At 42.6% G+C, this 22,177-nt stretch overlaps 2 protein-coding genes and 1 long non-coding RNA gene across 4 annotated transcripts; 2 read left to right on the top strand and 1 right to left on the bottom strand.

The window, feature by feature from the left end:
- Positions 1-3,806: 3,806 nt before the first annotated feature.
- Positions 3,807-7,371, top strand: LOC309715688 (N-acetyllactosaminide beta-1,3-N-acetylglucosaminyltransferase 3-like). Its single transcript, XM_082549007.1, has one exon. It carries the CDS (start codon positions 5,519-5,521, stop codon positions 6,566-6,568), a length of 1,050 nt encoding a protein of 349 aa, XP_082405133.1. The 5' UTR covers positions 3,807-5,518; the 3' UTR covers positions 6,569-7,371.
- A 2,162-nt stretch (positions 7,372-9,533) lies between these two features.
- Positions 9,534-20,057, bottom strand: LOC309715691. The gene is made up of 3 exons (XR_014279268.1): positions 19,197-20,057; positions 13,473-13,545; positions 9,534-13,302 (listed from the first exon to the last, which is right to left on the bottom strand). It is a non-coding gene; the product is annotated as an uncharacterized lncRNA (long non-coding RNA).
- Positions 14,307-17,801, top strand: LOC309715682 (piggyBac transposable element-derived protein 4-like). Of its 2 annotated transcripts, none has more exons than XM_082548989.1 (4): positions 14,307-14,835; positions 15,754-15,922; positions 16,115-17,052; positions 17,142-17,801. In XM_082548989.1, the coding sequence occupies exons 1-4, from the start codon at positions 14,707-14,709 to the stop codon at positions 17,688-17,690; spliced, it is 1,785 nt and encodes a 594-aa protein (XP_082405115.1). In that variant the 5' UTR covers positions 14,307-14,706; the 3' UTR covers positions 17,691-17,801. The 2 variants fall into 2 exon arrangements, with proteins under 2 accessions (XP_082405115.1, XP_082405116.1); XM_082548990.1 differs by having other exon boundaries at positions 15,731-15,922.
- Positions 20,058-22,177: the final 2,120 nt, after the last annotated feature.

Genomic DNA, 22,177 nt, shown 5'->3' with positions numbered 1-22,177 from the left:
GCGATGCGATGAAGGCTGTCCCAATTCGAAGGCTGCTTGAAATGCGGCCCTCAAATGCGTCCTTCATTTCCCTGAATTTTAAGGACGTAGCGGTGTAGACTTCGTGGCCCAACATATCCCAGAATGCATAGCGCGGCGGTGGGTGTGGATAATTTTGCTGGGGGGGAAAAAAAAAAAAAACGGCGGATGAGGGGCGCCCGAAGAGTAAACTTTAAGTACTGAATATTATGTCACTTATTTATGTGCAAATGTTTAATAACGAAGAACATTAAAACATTACTGGTGGCCACAAGTCAGCAAAGTTATGTGACATTAGTGACATTAGGCCGGCCGCGTGGGAGACAGCGGCCGGCCTCCAGAGATCAGGAGCTGATGTCCAGCTGATGGCTGATGGCCGGTGACGGTGCACTGGTCGACATGGCTTGGCAGGCACCAGGCCTGGACGTGGCTTTGCAGGTCCAGATAAGGCAGGGGGCTGGACGGGCTCCTCGGTCGGGCCCTCCAGCTGACGAGATGTGATGCTGGTTGGGTTCTCTAGAACCCACAACTGGCGAAACAGACCCAGGGCCTGCAGGTGCAGAGTCGTCTGGCTGGAACGAAGCGGACCATAGCTGCGCAAGACACACAGCTGGCTCACGGTGCAGTGGCCGGGGTTGCACAGTGCAGTCAGGCTGTCCAGGCATTGACAATGATCCAAAGTTCATAGTGGGTTGGATGAGCTCGAGTGAGCTCTCCACTGCTGGACTCAGCGGGCCTGAGTCTGCTGAGGTCTGAAGTTCGGCATCTGAGGAGGCCCTGGCGAGAGGCTTAATCTCAGAAGTGACTGGTGAGGCAGCACATAGAACATCGTTAGCATAAAAATATTTGAAACCATAAATTCTCAGTTCATGATCACTTTCGGTAACTCGAGTGGTTGATGCCAACTCCCTGTAGGCATTGTCAACATAATTGTTCATGGTAGGATTACAAATAAGTCCATAGCTGAATTCAGAGTCGCATAAAGAGGCAGACATACTCGTGGCTGGCCTAACACTCTGCAACTGAGAAGCAGTGTCATCAGAGCTCACGTTCCCGTGCATTTGGTCTTGATCACTGTCTGCACTTCCAACATCAGGGATTACAGTATTAGAATCCACTACAATCTGCACACGGGAGCAACACTGTCTCGGATGTACGAGCCGGCTGCGGTAGAAAACAGTCTGAGGTGGAGAGAAAGGTCACGCAGCCCTCAGCCATCTTTGAGGTTTCACAACCATTTCCAGCAGGCTCAGAAGCAGACTGTACAGTTGACGTATGAACCTCTTTCACTGTCTCATGAACCTTGGCTTCATGTGGTGTGGCTATGGGAGCAACACTAGAAAAAGTCCTTAATTCTACAGAGTCAAGAACATGGTCTGTGATTTCTTTATGTGCTTCTTCAAAACAGTTACACAGTCTTTTCACTATCACAACACGACTCTAACTGTCCCTCGGTCTTAACCAGAGTTAGGTCGGCCACAGCATGGATGTCTATGAAATCATGATTAATGACAGGGCAGTCTTTAGCACCAGTTTCTTCGTAGCCAGGCCCACAAAAGGGAAACCCAGTACACTCTACTATATCAGGTTCATGAGATGAAAAAGCACAGTCACTCACCTCCGTTATAAGAGGAGTCTGGGACAAAACTAGCACGGGTGCTGACTGGACAGCTACTGCCTCCACCCGGGAATCAGATGCGGGTATAAGGTCGAGCAGCGCCACAGCCGCCTTGGAAGTGCACCCAGGGTCCTGAACATGCATTTCAAGGGGTGCTAGCAGAGGGGCAATAACAAAATTAGACCTTAACTCTTCAGAGACATCAGCACAGTTCAAACAGTCTTTAGTTGCTCCTTGAGGAAAGCTAGACAGTCTCTCTTCAGACTTAGAAAATGGTTTAAACAGAGTTTCAAACATGGCATGGGGTGGCTTGGTAATTGTTAAATTGTCTGAGTTAACAGGATTTAATTCTTGATCACACACAGAACTAGGACTGCTCGCTGATGATTTCAGCACATTAACTCGACAGTCATGTGATACAGAATACTTTGAGTCTGAACCTTTACTCCCAGCATCTTTCATTATTTCAGAAAAACTGACTGCAGGTTCACTGTGTGAGTCTTAATGGTTGATCTGATATCCTCGTGTTGGTGTTGTTCCCAGATCATCATACTAAATGTTGTTCCAGGATCAACATTGCAAGTGACCAATCAGAATGTTGTGACGTCATACTTTTGCGACTTCGGGAAAAACCGGCGTAAAACAAAAAACTGTACTTAAGCTGCGTGAAACCGCCTCTGTCCGCCGATCAACGGACCCTGACCCTAACCCTAACCGTAACCCTTTAATAAACAGTAAGCAGAATTGATATTGTCCTTGCAACATTGGAATTTCATAAATGCACGAATGGCTTGGCGCGCAAAGGAATAACGTCACAACAATGTGATTGGTCACTTGCAATGTTGAACCTGGAACAACATTTTCATGATGGTCTGGGAACAACACCAACACGAGGATATCAGATCATCCGAGTCTTAATGCCCTCATCACTGGTTAACTCAGAAAAAACCTTTGACTTGGTAGGATGACACAGTACAGAAGTACAACAGTTGGTGGCTGCCAATAATGGTGGGTTAGTTATCACAGTGTTGCACTTTACAGAAAATCCGTCCTGTACTGCGCTTAAAACCCCCGTAGAGCAGGGCGCTAGGCTAGTGTCGGCGGATACAGACACATTTTCATCAACGGCAACATTAGAACTAGTGATCGTAGTACCAGATTCAGACGTTGTCTGCTCAAAGCTTGCTGTACCAGGGTTAAATAACTCTGGAACAAGACAGTTACTGTTTGCATCAATACAACATTCAGGTTCAGAAGTTATGACGCCGAGGGCACAGTCATCTTTATTGCTATTATGGTTGTTAACTGGTTCATGGATGCTGTAACCTGCCGAATCAGCCAGGTCACAGCCAGACAAGAACGTTTTATTCACAGCTGCCCCTGAAACACTCTCCTTTGACTTGAGGTCTTTGGCTATGGGGCTATATACAGCGTCAGAAACTGAGTCAGTGGTACTCACGACTGGATGGCTGATGGAAGTTAACGCCTCAGATGGCATTAACTGAGGGACTTCCTTAGGCTGAGGCTCGGAGCGCCGACAGCAAGAGCGCCGCTTCTTTCTATCCGTGGAAGCTGGCGGAGTGAGGGGTGGAAGTCCCTAGAAGCTCCGGGGACCCCCGAGAGCCAGTCGAGTTCCCCAGAAAGAGTGCTCGTGCTCCGGAATGAGCCAAGGCCTCCACCGGCGCTCCTCGTCCAACAGAGCACTCAGTATTTGCTGTCGCTCTTCGTGGTCCAAATCTACTGCGTCTAGTGCTTCCCCACATTGCACCGTGGCAGGAAAGTGGCGAGACTGTGATGGCGATGAGGTGACTGAAGAACTGGAAGGCGATGATGGCGCAGAAGAGTCTGGTGCCATGGCGAACCTCAGCACGCCGACTCTAACCGCCTCGGGCTTGCGAGGCAGCGCGGTGCAGACAACGTTCTGCAGATCCCCTGGCAATCCCTCTATGAAAGCCGGGTATGCAGATATCAAACAGCTCAGCTGAGCTCTCACGGACTCCTTCTTCCTCTCCGGTCCGCACGCGGAGAAGATGATCCACTTTCCATGGAGCACAGTCAACCGAGTGTTGAACTCCCATTGGTCCTCACAGATGTCCGCTAGGCCCATGATATTCGCGTCCTACTGTCACGGACTGCCGGGGCAGACCTTGTGGAGTGAGTAGAGGACCCAAGAGCAGACAGAGGCGAGGACACAAAACTGGACTTAACAAAAAGCGAGCCTTTATTTAGAGCCGAAAACTCACAGAAAAACAACAACAAAGTAACTGAGGGAAAACCTGAACATAGACTGGGAAACTATGACTCTACTAAGATTTAGACTATGTCTAAACAACATTCAGACTATGACTTACTATGGCTGGGAAACTGTGACAAGGGGTAGGGGAGATAACACAGACTGAGGACTAAATACACACATGAGGTGATCAGAGGAAGTGGAGACACATGAGGACACAGCTGACACACATAACCTAATCACAGGACAGGGGAAGTGAAACTAAATGCAATGAACAAAGAACAGAGGACTCTTTCAAAATAAAACAGGAAACATGATGAGACAGACCAAAAAACATGGGCTTGACAACATGAGACGTGGAACACAAAGGGCAAATGAGATTAAGATCCAGGGGAAGGGGAAATGAGGAGATCCAATAAACAGAACTAAGGCTGAACAACTTAGGGGTTTAAGAGAGGTGGATGAACTTAACCCAAACAATAAATGACAAAACACAAAGACTCAAGTTCTAACTAATAATGCAAAAACAAGAACTTAACATATCCCCATACTTAAAACAGAAATACACAATATATAATGAACTCAAAATGCTGGGTCACAGACCCAGCCATGACAAATAGATTTAAACGTGTGCACCCAATTCTTGTTTTCTTAAAAATACATTCTGTACAGTGGAAAACAAACATTTCAAAGAAATAGTTAACCACCATCCCCCCAAATTACCATGACGTGTGTATGACGAGTGTATGTAAAATAATTTACATATTTTTCATGGCCTCAACAAACCCCTCCTACAACTGAGACTGCTTGCTTTTTGCACTGGTTGACCAATTTAGCCTGATGGCTCCCTGTTACAGACCATCTAGAGACAAATTAAGATGGTTTGGAAAGGACTAGCACAAATGTCAAGCAAGTTAAACCTGATTTGATTCAACAGTAGAAACCAAAGCATGCAGTTTTCAAATATTCCTCAACAGAAACTGTGGCTCCAGTAAGAGTGTAAGTGTGAGAATGTTAGTTTTCTGTGTAAATCATTTAGAACAGCACTTCCAGCTGCATCTTTCAGTTATTCTGTAGATAATTGGGTTCCAAGAAACCACACCTGCTTGCTAGGAAATAATTTGTCCCCTTTTCTTGTTTTTTTTTTTTTTTTTTTTTGCTTACAACAAAGTTTTACTTCTGTTTAGTCTTTTTGTGTGCTAAATAAACTGCTAACCATCTTTCTTTTGTTTAGAATAATTGTGAAGTGACAAAACACTGAAAGTCAAGAAAACCTGTTAATAGAAAGATTTAGAACTTTGAAAAAGATAAATACAATGCTGATTTTTAAATATTTCAAGACTTTGCATTCCAAGCAAATTATAACTGGAGCTCAAATCCTTTATAGAATAGAATAGAATAGAATAGAATAGATCAACGAAACACATTGGTAGCATGTAGATTTGCATTCAGATTCTTACAACCTAAGTATCTACAAAGTAATAGATAGTAATATAATGCACACATTTAATGCACTCTTATCTTTTTAATGTTATTACTAATTGGAATTTTTTTGTGACCACAGATTTTTGAAACAGACCACCTTAGGAGCAAGCAGTTTGCTGGTGGTGACTGGCCTTCTCTTGACTGTTGCTATTTTCTGTAAAAATATGTCAGACTCCCGAGATTCACTTCTTGAAGAAACCAGGAGAGATGATGTCATTAAGCCACCACAAATCACTCCAGCTCATCATATTTCCTGGTCAAGATGTCAACAAAACATGTCTGTTGCTAACATTAAGAACTTCAGCGCACTTCCTGATCATATAAAAGACTTTTTGTACTATCGCCACTGTCGCCATTTCCCCATGCTGCTGGACATTCCTGATAAGTGTGGAGGAGCTGAAGGGTCCTCGGATGTTTTTCTTTTGCTGGTCATTAAAAGCGCTCCTGTGAACTACGACCGCCGAGAAGTACTGCGCAAAACCTGGGCTAAGGAGAGATTACAGAATGGTGTGTGGATCCGAAGGCTTTTTATCTCAGGAACAACAGGTGTTGGTTTTGAGAAAAAGAGACTGAACACACTCCTTAAAATAGAGCAACGTGAGAACAATGATATTCTTCAGTGGGACTTTAATGACTCATTCTTTAACCTCACCTTGAAGCAAATACTCTTCCTCGAATGGATGGAGAGAAACTGTCCACATGCTCGCTTCCTGCTAAACGGCGATGATGATGTCTTTGTCAACACAGATAACATGGTTGAATATCTACTTCAACTTAAGGACAATGATGGACGGAAACACCTCTTTACTGGCTGGGTGATCCGATATGTTGGCCCTATTCGAGAAAAGTGGAGTAAATATTATGTTCCAGTTCAGGTGTATGAGTCAGAGTCATACCCTCCTTACTGTAGTGGTGGGGGTTACATTTTATCTGGCTACACAGCTTTGGTTATATACAATATGTCCCACTCTATCGCTGTTCTTCCCATTGATGATGTTTACTTAGGAATGTGTTTGGCCAAAGCAGGACTTAGCCCTGAGCGGCATGGTGCAGTGAGGATAAATGGACTTCACGTTCCTTCCACTACAGCTGATGACTATGACCCTTGTTATTATAGAGGAACTCTACTTGTTCATAGATTCCTTTCAGCAAAAATGTACTACATGTGGAACAAGATACATGACCCTAATCTGAAATGCTTTGCTAGTGGCTAAAAAAAAAAAAATCAATCATGACTTTGCCTGTACTCATTGATGCTGGCTGACTCATTTCTACTTAATTTGCTATACATATTCAATAAAATGCCAGTGTGGATAATACAGGCTCAACCGAAAGAAACTACTTTGCTTCAATTATCCCTTTTAAAACTTACAAAGTTTTCTGTCATTTCTTTATGTGTTATTGAGGTTTTTAAACTGGGGTTGTACATAATTGTGTGGAGTTATGTGGCAAGGTGCAATAGTCTGTCTGTTACACTCAAAGCCTTGTGATGTATCTGAATATAGGTCATAAACAAAAGGGTAATTATTCACTGCATATAGGGTTCAATAAAATACTTCCTGGTTACCAGTGGCAAGGTGAGGACATTTACAAATTAAAGTTAATAAGTGTGTGCTTCAAATTGAGTGAATGAAAAATTACATTACATAATTAACACAATCTTTACATGGTAATGGGACAGTATAACTGCATATACTTACAAATATTTCAAAATCACTGTATCCTTTAGTTATGAAGTTATTTTGTGCACATTCTGGGAATTATAAATAAATAAACACAAGAGACAAACATCCCATTAATTTTTGTGTGTAATCAGTTATAATCTTTTTATTTATGAACCCTTTTACCAACATTCTCAGGGCTGAACAGAACAATAGCTTTATTGCTGGATTTATAGATAAATAACACAAAGGGAAGGCTAAGTGACAGATGCCAAACAGAACATGCTGATACAGAGAATTAACAAAAGAAAAGGACACACAGCAGGAGGGAGATTGCGACACTGGATCGAGGGAGACAGACGATACATACAAGAGGGAATCAGAGAAGAAACACCTGGGGAATACGGTTGAACATGATCAAATAGATGAGACGGGAAGTAAAGTAAACACCAAGCACACAGGGCAAGAGAGCGCTAGGGACAGAGGCATGAATAGGGACGCTGACTGGCAAATAAACATGGAGACAAGACTGACTTAACAGGGAGATGCTGAAGGAAGCACACGGAGACGAGACCAAATAACAAACAAGAAAACCTAAACTAGAAATAATGTTAAATTCAAGAGTGGGAGAAAACTAAACCAAAAAAGTCTATAAGTCTATAAGCAATGATGAATAAACTGGACCTAAAAATTCATAAACACAAAAACACTGGGACAACGACCCAGGCACCCTAACAATGTGCCAGTCATGTATCTGTAATGTCAGTGCAAAAGCATTCTGCACAAAAGAGCAATCCACCGTGTCTTTCTTTAAGGTCGTTTACATGGCAAGTATATGGCAAGCAAGCTGTAATGTGTAGCACTAGAGTAATTACTGAGTATATGGTCTAGTATTAGTTATGAATTAGAATTAGTAATTACATTTTGGAGAGGTTGTTACCAAACACCAACAGAGTGAATCACAGTGGGAAAAATACATTATACAGTAAACACAGTCACTGTGCAATCAAGAGTCAGGTAAGAGTTGCCAAAAACACTGACTTTTTCCTGCACTACAGGGGAGCATCAAATGAAGGTCTTCCTTCTCCTTAAGCAGTAGGCAGGCACAGGATTGTCAGCAAGTGAGGTAATTATCACAGGTGAGCTGGAATGAATGGTAGTCTTTACAGTCAGTAGTTTTCACATTCCATTTCCATTAAATTCAGTATAATTCTGAACAGTTCCCCAGTGCTCTCGAATGATATTCAAAGTCTTCTTTGGATGTTGGCTTTGTGCTGTTCACCTTAAAGGTGCTGCTTTAAAAATGTTGAGATCTGGGCTCTGAGGAGGCCAGTCAATGACTGATAGTATTGTTTTATGAGATTTTCTTCCTGTTTTACTTACTTTACTTATCATATAAGGCTTATATGATTTACTCATGAAAGTGGCCACTTTCATATATTGTTTTAGTAAGTATCCAAAACACACAAGTTTCATTTATATAAATTTTCAAGGGATCTTACATCTGTTTTCACTCTTGTATTCGTTTCATACAAGTTTCACGCAAGACAGATACAAACTTTATAAGATTTATATATATCTTTTCCATATGGGTCTCCTCACAGCTTGCCTTACCTATAATGAGGTGATCACAGTAAATGACATATTATAATATTCATTCCATGCACTATTCAAATGGACAGGACAATGGTATACTGGTAAACATTACAGCGTTTCTTTGCAAGACAAAATAGCATGTGTGATGCTGAGCTCAATTTCTGAGTCAGCTATATGCTTTGCGTTACGCATTTAAATGTTTACTGCTTTTTTCTCTCCTGAAACTCAAAGATGTCTCAGAAACTTAGACAAAGTCTGGTGATCCTACTCTGCATCTCTGAGCATTGTTTTACCAGTTTTTTCTTTCCTCCTTCCAGTTCCGTTGTTTTGTACTTCATTTTATTATAAAATTCTTGTAATTTTACCTCTCAAAGTCCTGGAGAAAAAGTTTTTCTTCTTTCGGTTTTATGTCCAGTTCTTTTGTCTTGAAGAAACTGCAATGTTTCATCAAGCTTTATTTGGAGCACTTGTATTTTTCCTCCATGTCTTCATGCTTTCAATAAATTTCTGTTTTATGTCGTGTTGCTTTCTCTCTTGAAGCAACTGTTGATTTTTGTGCAGTGTCTTATTAAGCTTTCCCTGCAGCACTTTTTATGAGGATATTTTTTTGCTTGGACAAATTATCAGTAAAGTTTCAACCCCTGTTGTTTTTTTTAAAAAATGTGTTATAGCAATACCATACACCAAAAGACACACACATATATTTATGATTATTGGATACTGTAACCCAGGATAATATTGTTTGGTGTCAATTGTATTTTATATTTTTGGGAATTGTCCTCAAATCAATGTGAGTAGTTGTATTTTCATTGCTGTACTTCTTTTGTACTTTTGTTTTTGGTATATTGTTCTGTTATCAGTTGCACCACACTTTTCAGTCGCAATTTATTCATTTTTTTTAGATATTTTAGTCATACATGAAGATTCAAGGTCTTTATTGTTAATACAACAATATACACAGTGAACTAAGCACACAGCCCTGCAACGATCCTGTAATCAGTCTGAGGACTTTGGAAGTGTTATTTCCTATGAAGACAGACTGGGGCCTGTCAGTTAGGAAGTCCAAGATCCAATTGCAGACAGTGGTGTTTATTCCTAGTAGGTCCAACTTCTTTACAGGTTCTGGGGAATGACTGTGTTGAATGCTGAGCTCAAGTCAATAAATAGCATTCTTACATAAATGTCCTTTTGAGAGAGAGAAAGGTGAAGAGCAGGCGAGATGGCGTCATCTGTGGAGTGGTTTGGACGGTAAGCAAACTGTAGCTTGTCTAGATTCTTGTAATCAATCCAGGCCATGCACAGGTTGTTCAGTCTAGTCTTACAGTCTCAAATGACTACTCTATCTACCAGTAGCTGGTGTTTTGCCCTTTTGGTGTCTCTGGCAATTCCTTTCTGTTCACCGCACAATATCGAACTATTGGATAAACCTCGGTAGGGATGTTCTGACATAAACGGTAGTAACCAGACCGAAAAGCAGCGCACATTTCGGTGCTTTATTTCGGTGCTTTTTTTCCTGAGCTGTGCACTTCTAGCCAATCATTTTACGTTTCTGAGAATAGTAGGCGGGTCCAGGTACGTACGTTCTTTTAGAGCAGAGCTACAGATTAAAATGTCCAAGGTGAAGCGGTCAAAAGTCTGGCTGTACTTCACAGCAAAATATGCAAACTCAGCAGCAACAAGTACTTTAAGCTGATACTGTGATACTGTCAAAGGAGGTAACACCTCAAATCCGATGAAACACCTGGCGATGCATAGCGTTTTTTTTAAAAGCCCAGAAATGCGCCGTATTTGATAGCTTGCTGCGAGACCTCACACCGAGCGCATCTACTGCGGGTGGGTTGGCTGTTATGCAACATCCCCCAAAAACACGAAGAGGAGAGTCCTGGCCCCTAGCCCTGCCAGTGTAGCAGAAATGATGATGAATGATGATGCAGCAGCAGCCGTTCTTCTCTGCGTGAGTAGCTTCATGTTATTCGAGTGTAATTTACGTTGAGTAGGCTAACCACGTTATTACATTAATGCATGTAAGGTGAGCTAGCAAACATCATCATAGCTACATGCGGCTGTCTTCTTGTTTGATGGCAGATACTCCCTTCACCCTGGCCAAAAAGGCTAAAATGACCAAAGAAAAAGAGGGAAACAGCTAAACATGAGAGGTTTTTGGACAAAGTTTGTGTTTTTTCCATTGTTTAAGCACTGCTTCCAGCCAAGAGTGATACCATATATGCCCCATAGCTGCAGAAAAGGCTAACATTGTTATCTTTTTACAAAAACCAGCTGAACATGAGAAGTTTTTGGACCAATTTTGTGTTCTCCATTCTTTAAGCACCGGTTTGAGCACTGTTTGAGCACCGGCACCGTTTCAAAAGTACCGATTTGGCACCGGTATCGGATAAAACCTAAACGATACCCATCCCTAAACCTCGGTCATTTCACAGAAATACAGAATAGTGACAGGATACTGTCATTGCCTATCCCTAGTCTGGTAGAGGAGTTTAAATGTGAAAAAGTGAGGCTTGAGATGTCACTGATGGACTCCCGGGACCCAATAGTGAGAGGCACTGCTCCCACCCTAGAAACGGGGAGGAAGTGGACCCCAGCCACATCTGTGCTACAGGCCAAATCTGCTCTTCAGCATCGTGATGTGGTGGGTCACATCCAACAGGGCAGAGGAGGATTTGGTCCTGGAGCAGTAACACCTCAGTGGCAACAGGCATCTGTAACTGAAGGTCGAAAAACGGTGGTGGAGGAGGTGCGTCAACAGGAGGAAACAGCCAGACATGCCAGTGCCGTAGCGGTGGCCAAGCAGGGTTGCTGGATGAATTGGGAGAGTGTGGAAAAGAGGAAACTCTTGTTGGGTCAAAACATGTGACCCTGCTGGAATTCGACCACGAGAGACTGCAAACACAACACAAGAGCCACTTGAATGTTTTTACTTGAAAGGCGAGACTGCGCTCAGAGAGCTAACGATCACAGGGCGATCGTGGCTCAAGAGTTGGCAGTTCATCTTGTAATTGGAAGGTTGCTGGTTTGAGCCCCTGCTCGGACAGTCTTGGTCGTTGTGTCCTTTTGCAAGACACTTCACCCGTTGCCTACTGGTGGTGGTCAGAGGGCCCGGCGGCGCCAGTGTCCACCTTTGTCAGTGCGCCCCAGGGCAGCTGTGGCTACAATGTAGCTTGCCATCACCAGTGTGTGAATGACTGAATGTAGTGTAAAGCGCTTTAGGGTCCTTAGGGACTAAGTAAAGCGCTATACAAATACAGGCTATTTACCATCTAACACAAGCACCCCTGTAGCCCACACTCCAAGCTTCAGTCTCCTCTCAAAGTCTTTTATTCAGCTCAGTTACACAACCCCCCACCATAAAACCCCTGTGGTGTGCCATAAAAACTAAGGCACTGTGTGTGTGCATGCACGCACATTCAAATGCATGCATTTGAATGTGTGTGTGTGTGTGTGTGTGTGTGTGTGTGTGTGTGTGTGTGTGTGTGTGTGTCTGAAATGGTATACCAATGATTGGGAGAGGTTGGAGTGGTGCTTTGGTGGGGACTCTAATTGAAGTCTTCTGACATTGAGGACAACTCCTGCAAAACATAGCAACATCTGAGCGCAAACCAGGCCAGAAAAAGTATCGCTTGATGCGAGCGGTGGTCTTATGCTTCCCTAGGTGGCCAGCCCAGGGAATGGAGTACCCCAAAGTAAGCACTGTTTCACGGGCTACTTTAGGGACCACTAACTGTTTAACTTGGCCGTGCTGGTGGTATAAGATGCCATCTTGCAGAATGTACAGCTCTTTATTTGTGTCAGATTCAATAGAGTCCTCTTCCTTAGCCCTCAGCAACATGGCAGACAAAGTTGGATCAGCCTGCTGCATTTGTCTGATGTTCGTAGGTACTGAAAAACCTAAAGGCATATCTGGAGCAGCCTGAACTGATGTCTTTCCAACAGTGTGTTGAAATTTTTCACGTCTTCTTTGACTGCGTGGCTTCTGAGACTTCCCGGGATCTGTCTGTAGTTCAGCCTCAAAGAAGGATAAAGCACTGAGGGTTGCATAATGCTCATCCTGATTTTTAGTTTGAGCCCTTGTTATTGCAACATTGCACTCTTGCACTTCTCTCAACAAATCATAGATGACTGGCAGATCCTCCCCAAGAACTACAGGATAGGGCAGATTACACCAACCTTTAACAGATAGGGTGTCCCCTGCACTTCAATAAACAGATCAGCAGTAGGGTATGGTCTTTCATCACCATGTATACAGCAAACTGATATGGTTTCAGAGGGGCATGTGTAATCTTTAGACACATATTTCCTGTGTACCAGAGTCTGTGTGCTGCCAGTGTCTATTAAAGCATTAATTTCTTGTCCATTAATCTTAACTGTGGTGATTTTATTTGACTGCTTTCTCTCAGATTTAATATCCAGATTCTGGTGAGGCACAAAACACATCTGAGATAATTTGCTTTGATTATTAGGACACATGGGCTTAGTGTGACCTTCCTGTCCACAAAGGTAGCACACTGGCGGCCTTTTACCTGGCTTCGAGGTATTCAGAGGCTGCTTTTCCCTTGTAAAGGGCTTACCCACACCCGTCGCTGACCTCTGAGGATGCTGAGGGGGTTGCGACCGACGTGAATCTCTGGCAGCCTTCCATGCACTGTTGCCCCATGGCTGACTCTTACTTCGGGCAGCTACAAACACATCAGCCAGGGTGGCGGCCAGGGCCGTGCAGAGAGGTTTAAAGGGGCGGGTGCTCAAAGTTAAAAAGGGGCACATTGAACCAGGCTGAATAACAACAACACACATTCATCACGAATCTAATATGGGCAACAAGGCAAAGCAAACGTAGCCGATGTTTTACCTGATGGGTACAATGTTGCTGTTGAGGGGTTGCTGTGGATAGTGCTGGAAGGCAGGGCTGTGTTGATCTGAGACTGTAGACATTAAAAAGTCCATAGGAGAGATGGTAGCTGATTAAACAAGTGTCATGAGATAATAACAAAATGCAAAGATTGGTGACAGCACTTGGAACCATAAGGCAACAAAAACTGTTATAAATAATTTAGGCTCTGCCTGTAAATCACTCTTTGCTTCTCTTCTTCCTTCCATCCCATCATTTCATATATCACTCTCCACTTGCAGTCTATCTGAGAACAAAGCACAACTTGCTATTGCAATAAACTATAATCTAATTATCCACACCTAACAACTCTTGCACTTAATCTAAAATAAAATGATGACAGAAAAATGTTATAGCCCTGCCTTTAGTAGCCTCACACAGCTCCTACTGTTTCCTCCTCATGTCCTTACCAGGCATGTCTGGACAATGTTATATCATGAGTAATTTTTTTTTTAAAAATCCATCTAAATAAAACACACATGCACGCACACAGTGACATTTTAGACCTTCTTCAGAATACTGTATATACTATGGGCATCACGGTGCTGATTCAGAATCCTTACATTATTATTTATTACTAGAGCTACAATAATAAAGCAATGAGGGGGAAGTAATAAATATGAAATAATGTATTTATGATGATTCCATTTGTTTCACTATCCACTCTGTGCAGGGCAAAGCTTATTACATTTTTAAACTGTAGAGATACAATAATCTTACTGCTGTAAAATCCAAATTTTGTCTTATTTAAAATATAAATCTGATATAATCTGCTTCTTAATGTATGTTCTTTAACACTGGAATTCCCAGCTTCTACCGTTCTACCTTTAAAAGCCGGAGAGCAGTCAAGTCAAGAAGGCTTCTACCTGAGACCCCCGCGGAGTCATCATTTTGCGTTTCTACCTTTAAAAGCCGGAGAGCAGTCAAATGCTGGAAGTGGAAGCTAAATTGGCTAGTCATTCATATGTATATTGGGTCGTTACCTAGGAATTCTGGAGGGAGGGGATTGGGGGAGAAATCAACACACATGAGTCTAGGTCCTTTGTTGCTGACATTTATTGATAAAAACAGTAGTTTCATTTCATGTTATTTCCTTTTTCATTTCAAGCAAGGAAGTGGATGTAGTTAGTAAGTAAGATATTTCAGACATTATTCTGACACAGAGGAGGAGATACTGGAATTATAATTAGTATCTATGCATGCATTTGTGATTTTGTTTGACCTTCCCATTGCTCACAATTTGAATTTGTTCACACTGCAGATGAGTGTCTCAGTCCCCAAACAAGCTCTCTTTTTCGGTGGAGAAGCAGTCTCCTCATCCGCAGTGAGTGTGGAGAAATCAACACACATGAGTCTAGGTCCTTTGTTGCTGACATTTATTGATAAAAACAGTAGTTTCATTTCATGTTATTTCCTTTTTCATTTCAAGCAAGGAAGTGGATGTAGTTAGTAAGTAAGATATTTCAGACATTATTCTGACACAGAGGAGGAGATACTGGAATTATAATTAGTATCTATGCATGCATTTGTGATTTTGTTTGACCTTCCCATTGCTTACAGTACAAAAAACCAACCATTTGTACACATATGTACTAATAATAATAAAAAGTGAGTGCAACACTGCAACCCATCACCCCGTCGTTCAGTGGTCGTTGATCAGTGGTCCATTGTGGCACCATTCAGAGCACTGGTACAATAGTACCAGCAAGATATGGGAAGACATTGCAAATGTACTTGGATTTTAGGTTGCAAGCCACCCAAAACTTGATCCCAAACTTGTCAGGTTTACTTGCAATATACTGCAGGAAACCCGTCACCCCGTCGTTCTGTGGTCCATTGTGGCACCACTGATCAACGACCACTGAACGACGGGGTGACGGGTTGCATTGTTATGTGGTCACACCCCCGTCGTTGATCAGTGGTCCATTGTGGCACCATTCAGAGCACTGGTACAATAGTACCAGCAAGATATGGGAAGACATTGCAAATGTACTTGGATTTTAGGTTGCAAGCCACCCAAAACTTGATCCCAAACTTGTCAGGTTTACTTGCAATATACTGCAGGAAACCCGTCACCCCGTCGTTCTGTGGTCCATTGTGGCACCACTGATCAACGACCACTGAACGACGGGGGTGTGACCCCGCTGATCAGTGTGACCTGACCCCACTGATCAATTGTGATCAAGGGTATATATATGATACAATCTCACTGCACTTAGCCTAACCCTTCATTGCCCTGAAGAATCCTGTGGTGTACGGACCTCCTCTCCAAGGAAAGAAAATGCAGAGAAGACTCACCACCCAGCAGGCGTTGGAAATGATCCTGGCGGAAGTCGACCCTTGTGACTCGGATGGAGAAGACCTAGAAGTTCAGCCGGATTCGGACTCAGAGCTGTCTGATCAGTCTTCCGGTTAGTTTCATTTCATGTTATTTCCTTTTTCATTTCAAGCAAGGAAGTGGATGTAGTTAGTAAGTAAGATATTTCAGACATTATTCTGACACAGAGGAGGAGATACTGGAATTATAATTAGTATCTATGCATGCATTTGTGATTTTGTTTGACCTTCCCATTGCTCACAATTTGAATTTGTTCACACTGCAGATGAGGAGACTGCTTCTCCACCGAAAAAGAGAGCTTGTTTGGGGACTGAGACAGCGAAAGATGGCACAGTGTGGCGTGAAGAACATGTGGGGACCCGTCTCCCTTTCACCCCTATAGAACCGTACGCTGCAGATGGAGAGCCAACGGCTAAGGCCAGGAGAAGTATCTTGAGTCGCCTTCAGAGCTTCCTGTGTTTCATCACTCTTGACATGCTTCGTAGCATTCAAGAATGGACTATTCAACATGCACAGCAAACGGAGCATGTTTGTTGGTTCATGGACCTCCCTGAACTAATGGCATTTATTGCTATTGTCATCTTGCGGGGGGTTTACAGGGTTCCATCTGTAAATGACTGCTGGTCAGCAAACCTGGGAAACCCACAGATAATTGGAACTATGGCACGAAACCGCTTCCAAGACATCATGCAACACCTACGCTTTGATGACAAGTCCACCCGCTGTGATCGAGCAAAGACTGATAAGTTCGCAGCAATTTCCAGTGTGTGGGGATCATTTGTCACCAACTGCATCACGTGCTACAACCCTGGTCTACATATCACCGTTGATGAACAGCTTTTCCCATCAAAAACTCGGTGCAGTTTCCTGCAGTATATTGCCAGTAAACCGGACAAGTTTGGGATCAAGTTTTGGGTGGCTTGCGACCTAAAATCCAAGTACATTTGCAATGTCTTCCCATATCTTGGCAAGGACCCCAATCGTCCCACTGGGGAGAGACTTTCCGAAAATGTAGTTATGAGGCTGATGGAACCATTCCTGGACAAGGGCAGAAATGTTACCACTGACAATTTTTTCACATCGCTTTCACTTGCGCAAAAACTTCTTAGACGGAAAACCACCATCCTCGGCACAGTCAACAAGATTCGCAGGGAAATTCCTCAATCCACTAGACAGACAGATCGCAATGAATTCACCACTCAGGTATGTTGCAGGTCTTTTGTGGTTCTATGTTTATGTGTTTCATTGTGTGTAAAAGGGCTATGGAATTAACAATTTATCTTATTTCTTAGGTGTTTTCAACCTCTGCTGCCACGCTGACGGCGTATGCGGCCAAACGGAAGAAGACAGTATATATTCTTAGCAGCATGCACAGCGTGGTTCAGACCGAAAACACTACCAAAAGGAAGCCAAACACTGTCACCCTTTACAACAAGACAAAGTGTGGCGTGGATGTGATGGACCAGATGGTTCGGGAGTACACTGTCCGCAAAGGAACACGGCGCTGGCCAGTTGCCGTGTTTTATAACATGATTGACATGGCAGCACTGAATGCACATGTGCTGTATCAAGAATGCACCGGGACGAAGGAAAGACGGGTGGACTTCCTGGTAGCCCTTGCAACCGAATTGGCTCACTCTCATGTAGCTGCGAAGAAGGAAAGAAAAGAACAGTTGCTTCGGACACAACCCTCCACACCGAGCCCTGGAAAAAGGGCCACGTGTCAGGTCAAACACAGATGCAAAAAAAATCAGGCCACTGTGCGATGTGTTCACTGCTACAGGTACACATGTGGTAAATGCAGGCGACAGATACCGTGGCAGTGCCAGGATTGTGAGTGATTGCTGAAAATGTTGTAATGTACTCACTCAATTTTTGTTATTATTTGTAAACATGTGTACAAACGGTTGGTTTTTTTTCTATTTTCATCAATAAATGTCAGCAACAAAGGACCTACATGTGTGTTGAGTTCTCCCTAAGATGGCATACTGAAACACTCCAAGTGTTTGCAAGTAAACCTGACAAGTTTGGGATCAAGTTTTGGGTGGCTTGCAACCTAAAATCCAAGTACATTTGCAATGTCTTCCCATATCTTGCTGGTACTATTGTACCAGTGCTCTGAATGGTGCCACAATGGACCACTGATCAACGACCACTGAACGACGGGGTGACGGGTTGCAGTGTTGCACTCACTTTTTATTATTATTAGTACATATGTGTACAAATGGTTGGTTTTTTGTACTGTAAGCAATGGGAAGGTCAAACAAAATCACAAATGCATGCATAGATACTAATTATAATTCCAGTATCTCCTCCTCTGTGTCAGAATAATGTCTGAAATATCTTACTTACTAACTACATCCACTTCCTTGCTTGAAATGAAAAAGGAAATAACATGAAATGAAACTACTGTTTTTATCAATAAATGTCAGCAACAAAGGACCTAGACTCATGTGTGTTGATTTCTCCACACTCACTGCGGATGAGGAGACTGCTTCTCCACCGAAAAAGAGAGCTTGTTTGGGGACTGAGACACTCATCTGCAGTGTGAACAAATTCAAATTGTGAGCAATGGGAAGGTCAAACAAAATCACAAATGCATGCATAGATACTAATTATAATTCCAGTATCTCCTCCTCTGTGTCAGAATAATGTCTGAAATATCTTACTTACTAACTACATCCACTTCCTTGCTTGAAATGAAAAAGGAAATAACATGAAATGAAACTACTGTTTTTATCAATAAATGTCAGCAACAAAGGACCTAGACTCATGTGTGTTGATTTCTCCCCCAATCCCCTCCCTCCAGAATTCCTAGGTAACGACCCAATATACATATGAATGACTAGCCAATTTAGCTTCCACTTCCAGCATTTGACTGCTCTCCGGCTTTTAAAGGTAGAAACGCAAAATGATGACTCCGCGGGGGTCTAAGGTACTACCCCGAAATGACTGCTCTCCGGGGGTGTAAGTGTTAAAATACAGCGTGTGTTTTTAATATATTATAATTATAATAATGCATAATTATGTGGACATGCATATTAGAAATATAATCCCTCCAGAAAGGCAGGAAAAGCCCGGAAACTTACTTTAAAACTAAATATGTTCCCTAAAACGGTGACAGAGCTACAGACCCATGACAGCCTTACACAGGTAGCCAGCAGGTATGACCAGCACTACTTGTGCAGTTAATAAAAGGACAGGTAATGTTTGTCGCGCTGTTGCACACACAGCACGCTCGTTTGTTTCAGTTCGTCAGTTGCAACAAGACAGCTTACCAACGTGTACGTAATAAGCTAATACTCCTGGGTGCTATACACTACAGTGTACGCTGTACACCTACTTACTGGTTTTGTTGCATCAGTCTGTGTCTCTGAGTTAACTTGTGTTTCTCCTACCGCTCCGGACTGCAACAAATGCGCGTGCTCTTTGTGAGCTCTTTCCCGGCTCGTAACCAGCGTGTTCTGCCGTCAAGGGCGATCATTGGTTAAATGTGATCATGTGACTGATGCAAGCCAGATCCTTTTATTTAGCAAAACTGTGATTAATAGTTAAATATTATTGTTGAGGGGCACAGACGGGACTCCGCACGCACACACACATAAAAAAATAAAGAATTTTTTTAAAAAGTTGCCTCAACATAAGGGCACTTTGGGCACCCATCAGGAAAGGGGCGGGTGCTCAAGTCCCTCTAGCCCCCCCTCTGCACGTGCCTGGTGGCGGCCTCTGCAGCAGACTTTGGATTATGCTCCTTGATCCAGACCTGAAGCTCAGGACACAGCATTCTTAAAAACTGCTCCAAGATAATAATTTCACCAACTTCTTTTATAGTTTTTTTAGGCTGAATCCACTTCTCATAAAGTTCTTTCAGTCTCGCATACAGTTCCTTGGGACTCTCATCAAAAACGTCAAGACAGCGAAATCTTTGCCTGTATGTTTCTGGGTTTATATCATATTTTTGCAAAATGGCAGCTTTTACCTTATCATATTGCAGTGAATCGTCCACATCCATATTAACATAGGCACTTCGAGCCTTACCAGTGAGAAGAGGAATGAGGTGAAAAATCCAGTCTGACTCTGGCCAGCGACAAGCAGCTGCAATTCTCTCAAAAGTGGTCAGAAAATGTTCAACATCATCTTCAACAGCTAGTTTCTCCAGTTTAGGATGACGAATATGCACAGACTGACCTGTTAATATGGAGGCTGAGCCAGAAAAATTTACATTTTGTGTGGAAAGAAATTTCTTGTAGTTAAGCAAATACTTCAGTGAACTCATTTTGTTCGGTAATGGATTAGGATTTAATTTTATCAGAAAACCGTACAGTAATATTGGCTGTGGATGACAGGGTGAAGAGAGTGGGGGTCACCCAGAGTCAGAATCCAGTGAAATATCTGTGTCACCTCTTACAGTTTTCCTGTAATCTGAGCTCAAAGATGAGGATATTAAAAGTATAGTAGAGTATATTGGGTAAATTTTATTGTTAATTTTCTCTGAATCATATAGGAATTTGGGCTGTGGATCACATGGGGAAAAGTGGAGATACACCAAACCTGGGAGTGGATTGTTAAGTAAAATAGTGTCAGGACACAAAAGACTGCGTTTCTAAGCAGGGCTTCACCCATACCGTAATATGTGCAAGGTTAAGTGCAACCACATTTTCGGTGCGGCTGGCGGTGCAGCTAGCTTGACTGTGACTTCGTAAGTTGGCTGGGTCAATCTGGGATATGGTTTTTCAATTTTGTTGTCCGGGTGGAAAATCGGGAGAAATTGGGGAGAATGGTTGATGCCTTTAAGGCCTAGCATAGCCTGTAACGTTAGTATGACCGACACATTTTAATGAGTGAACTTGACTTTAAGTGACTTACAGGTTTCTTTGAAAAATACTTTCTTATATCCAGGTTCTTCCTTTTTGCTGCCATCCTCCTTGCAGGTCCTCGCAGCGCAGGCTAGCCGCTGCTAAAACTAAACAGAGCTCCCTGAAAGGCACAGCCAATCACATTGGCCATATTTGTCACATGAAGTAGGACTCCAGTAGAGAACGTAATTTAACTCTTTCTGCACCGCTAGGTGAATGAGATGTTGACAGATCATGTTTTTTCTTTCTATCGGTTTTGTTTTTCTTTACTCGAAGAGATCAAATTATTGGGGGGGACAATTCATTAATCGCCAGATATTGGTTGGTACATGTCCCTTCCGTCCATGCCAAATCTATGCCCTTGGTTGTAGGACTAGACTTACTCAGAGCAAATACACAAGGAGACACAATCAGGTCCTCAGGTGTCTAGCCGAGAAAGTTGAGAGCAAAAGAAAATCCATTGGCTTTCATCAACATTGGTCTGGGAGGGAGACAAGTCGAGGGCAAGCCCCTCAACCCCGGACCTGGGCCCGCTGAAGGTTGTCAGGGATTGGCAGATTTTATTATTATTAACCTTTATTTAACCAGGAAAATCCCATTGAGATTAAAAACCTCTTTTTCAAGGGAGACCTGGCCAAGATAGGCAGCAGCAGGTGTCTCACAGTTACAGAAATTACTCAAACACAGGCAGCAACAACACACATGCAACAATAAGTGAAAGAATACAAATAAAATAAAATAAAATTCAAAAAAAAAAAAAAAAAAAGTCAGTTAAAATGACAATCAATCTAATTGAAACAGTTGCATGTTATGGACTTGGCCTCAAGGATTCGTAGTTTAGATTTAAAAGCACTTAATGAAATGAATTCAGTTATTTTCCATTCCTTCTGCAGTTTGTTCCAAGCCAAGGGTGCTAAATGGACAAAAGCTCTTTTACCAAGTTCAGTTCGGGCAAATGGAAAAGAAAGCAACAAGTAACCATGTGGACAAAGAGAATACCGACCAGCATGTTTCATTACAAGCAGGGAACATATATAAGAAGGCAGCAACCCAAGTATCACCTTATATATAAAACTGTATAAATGAGAGTTCCTCCGACTTACCAAAGCAGGCCATCCTACCTGAGAGTATAACTCACAGTGGTGAGTCTGAAATTTACGGTTAGTGATGAACCTCAGAGAAGCATGATACACAGAATCAACCATTCGAAGACATTGAGCAGAAGCATTCATATATAGAATATCACCATAATCCAGCACAGGCAAGAATGTTGCAGCAACAAGCCGCTTCTTTGTATTAAAAGAGAAACACAACTTATTTTGAAAATAAAATCTCAGTTTTAATTTCAGGTTTTTCACAAGATTCTCTACATGTGGTTTGAAGGTAAGCGGGTCATCAATTAAGATTCCCAGATATTTATAGGTGTGAACCAACTCTATTTTATTACCTTCAAGAGTGGTTACTGATGGGAT

Source organism: Aulonocara stuartgranti (assembly GCF_965226115.1).
Source record: "Aulonocara stuartgranti genome assembly, chromosome: 10".
NCBI lineage: Eukaryota > Metazoa > Chordata > Actinopteri > Cichliformes > Cichlidae > Aulonocara > Aulonocara stuartgranti.
Note: the sequence above shows the minus strand (reverse complement) of the source record. Positions and strands in the feature narration are given on the sequence as shown.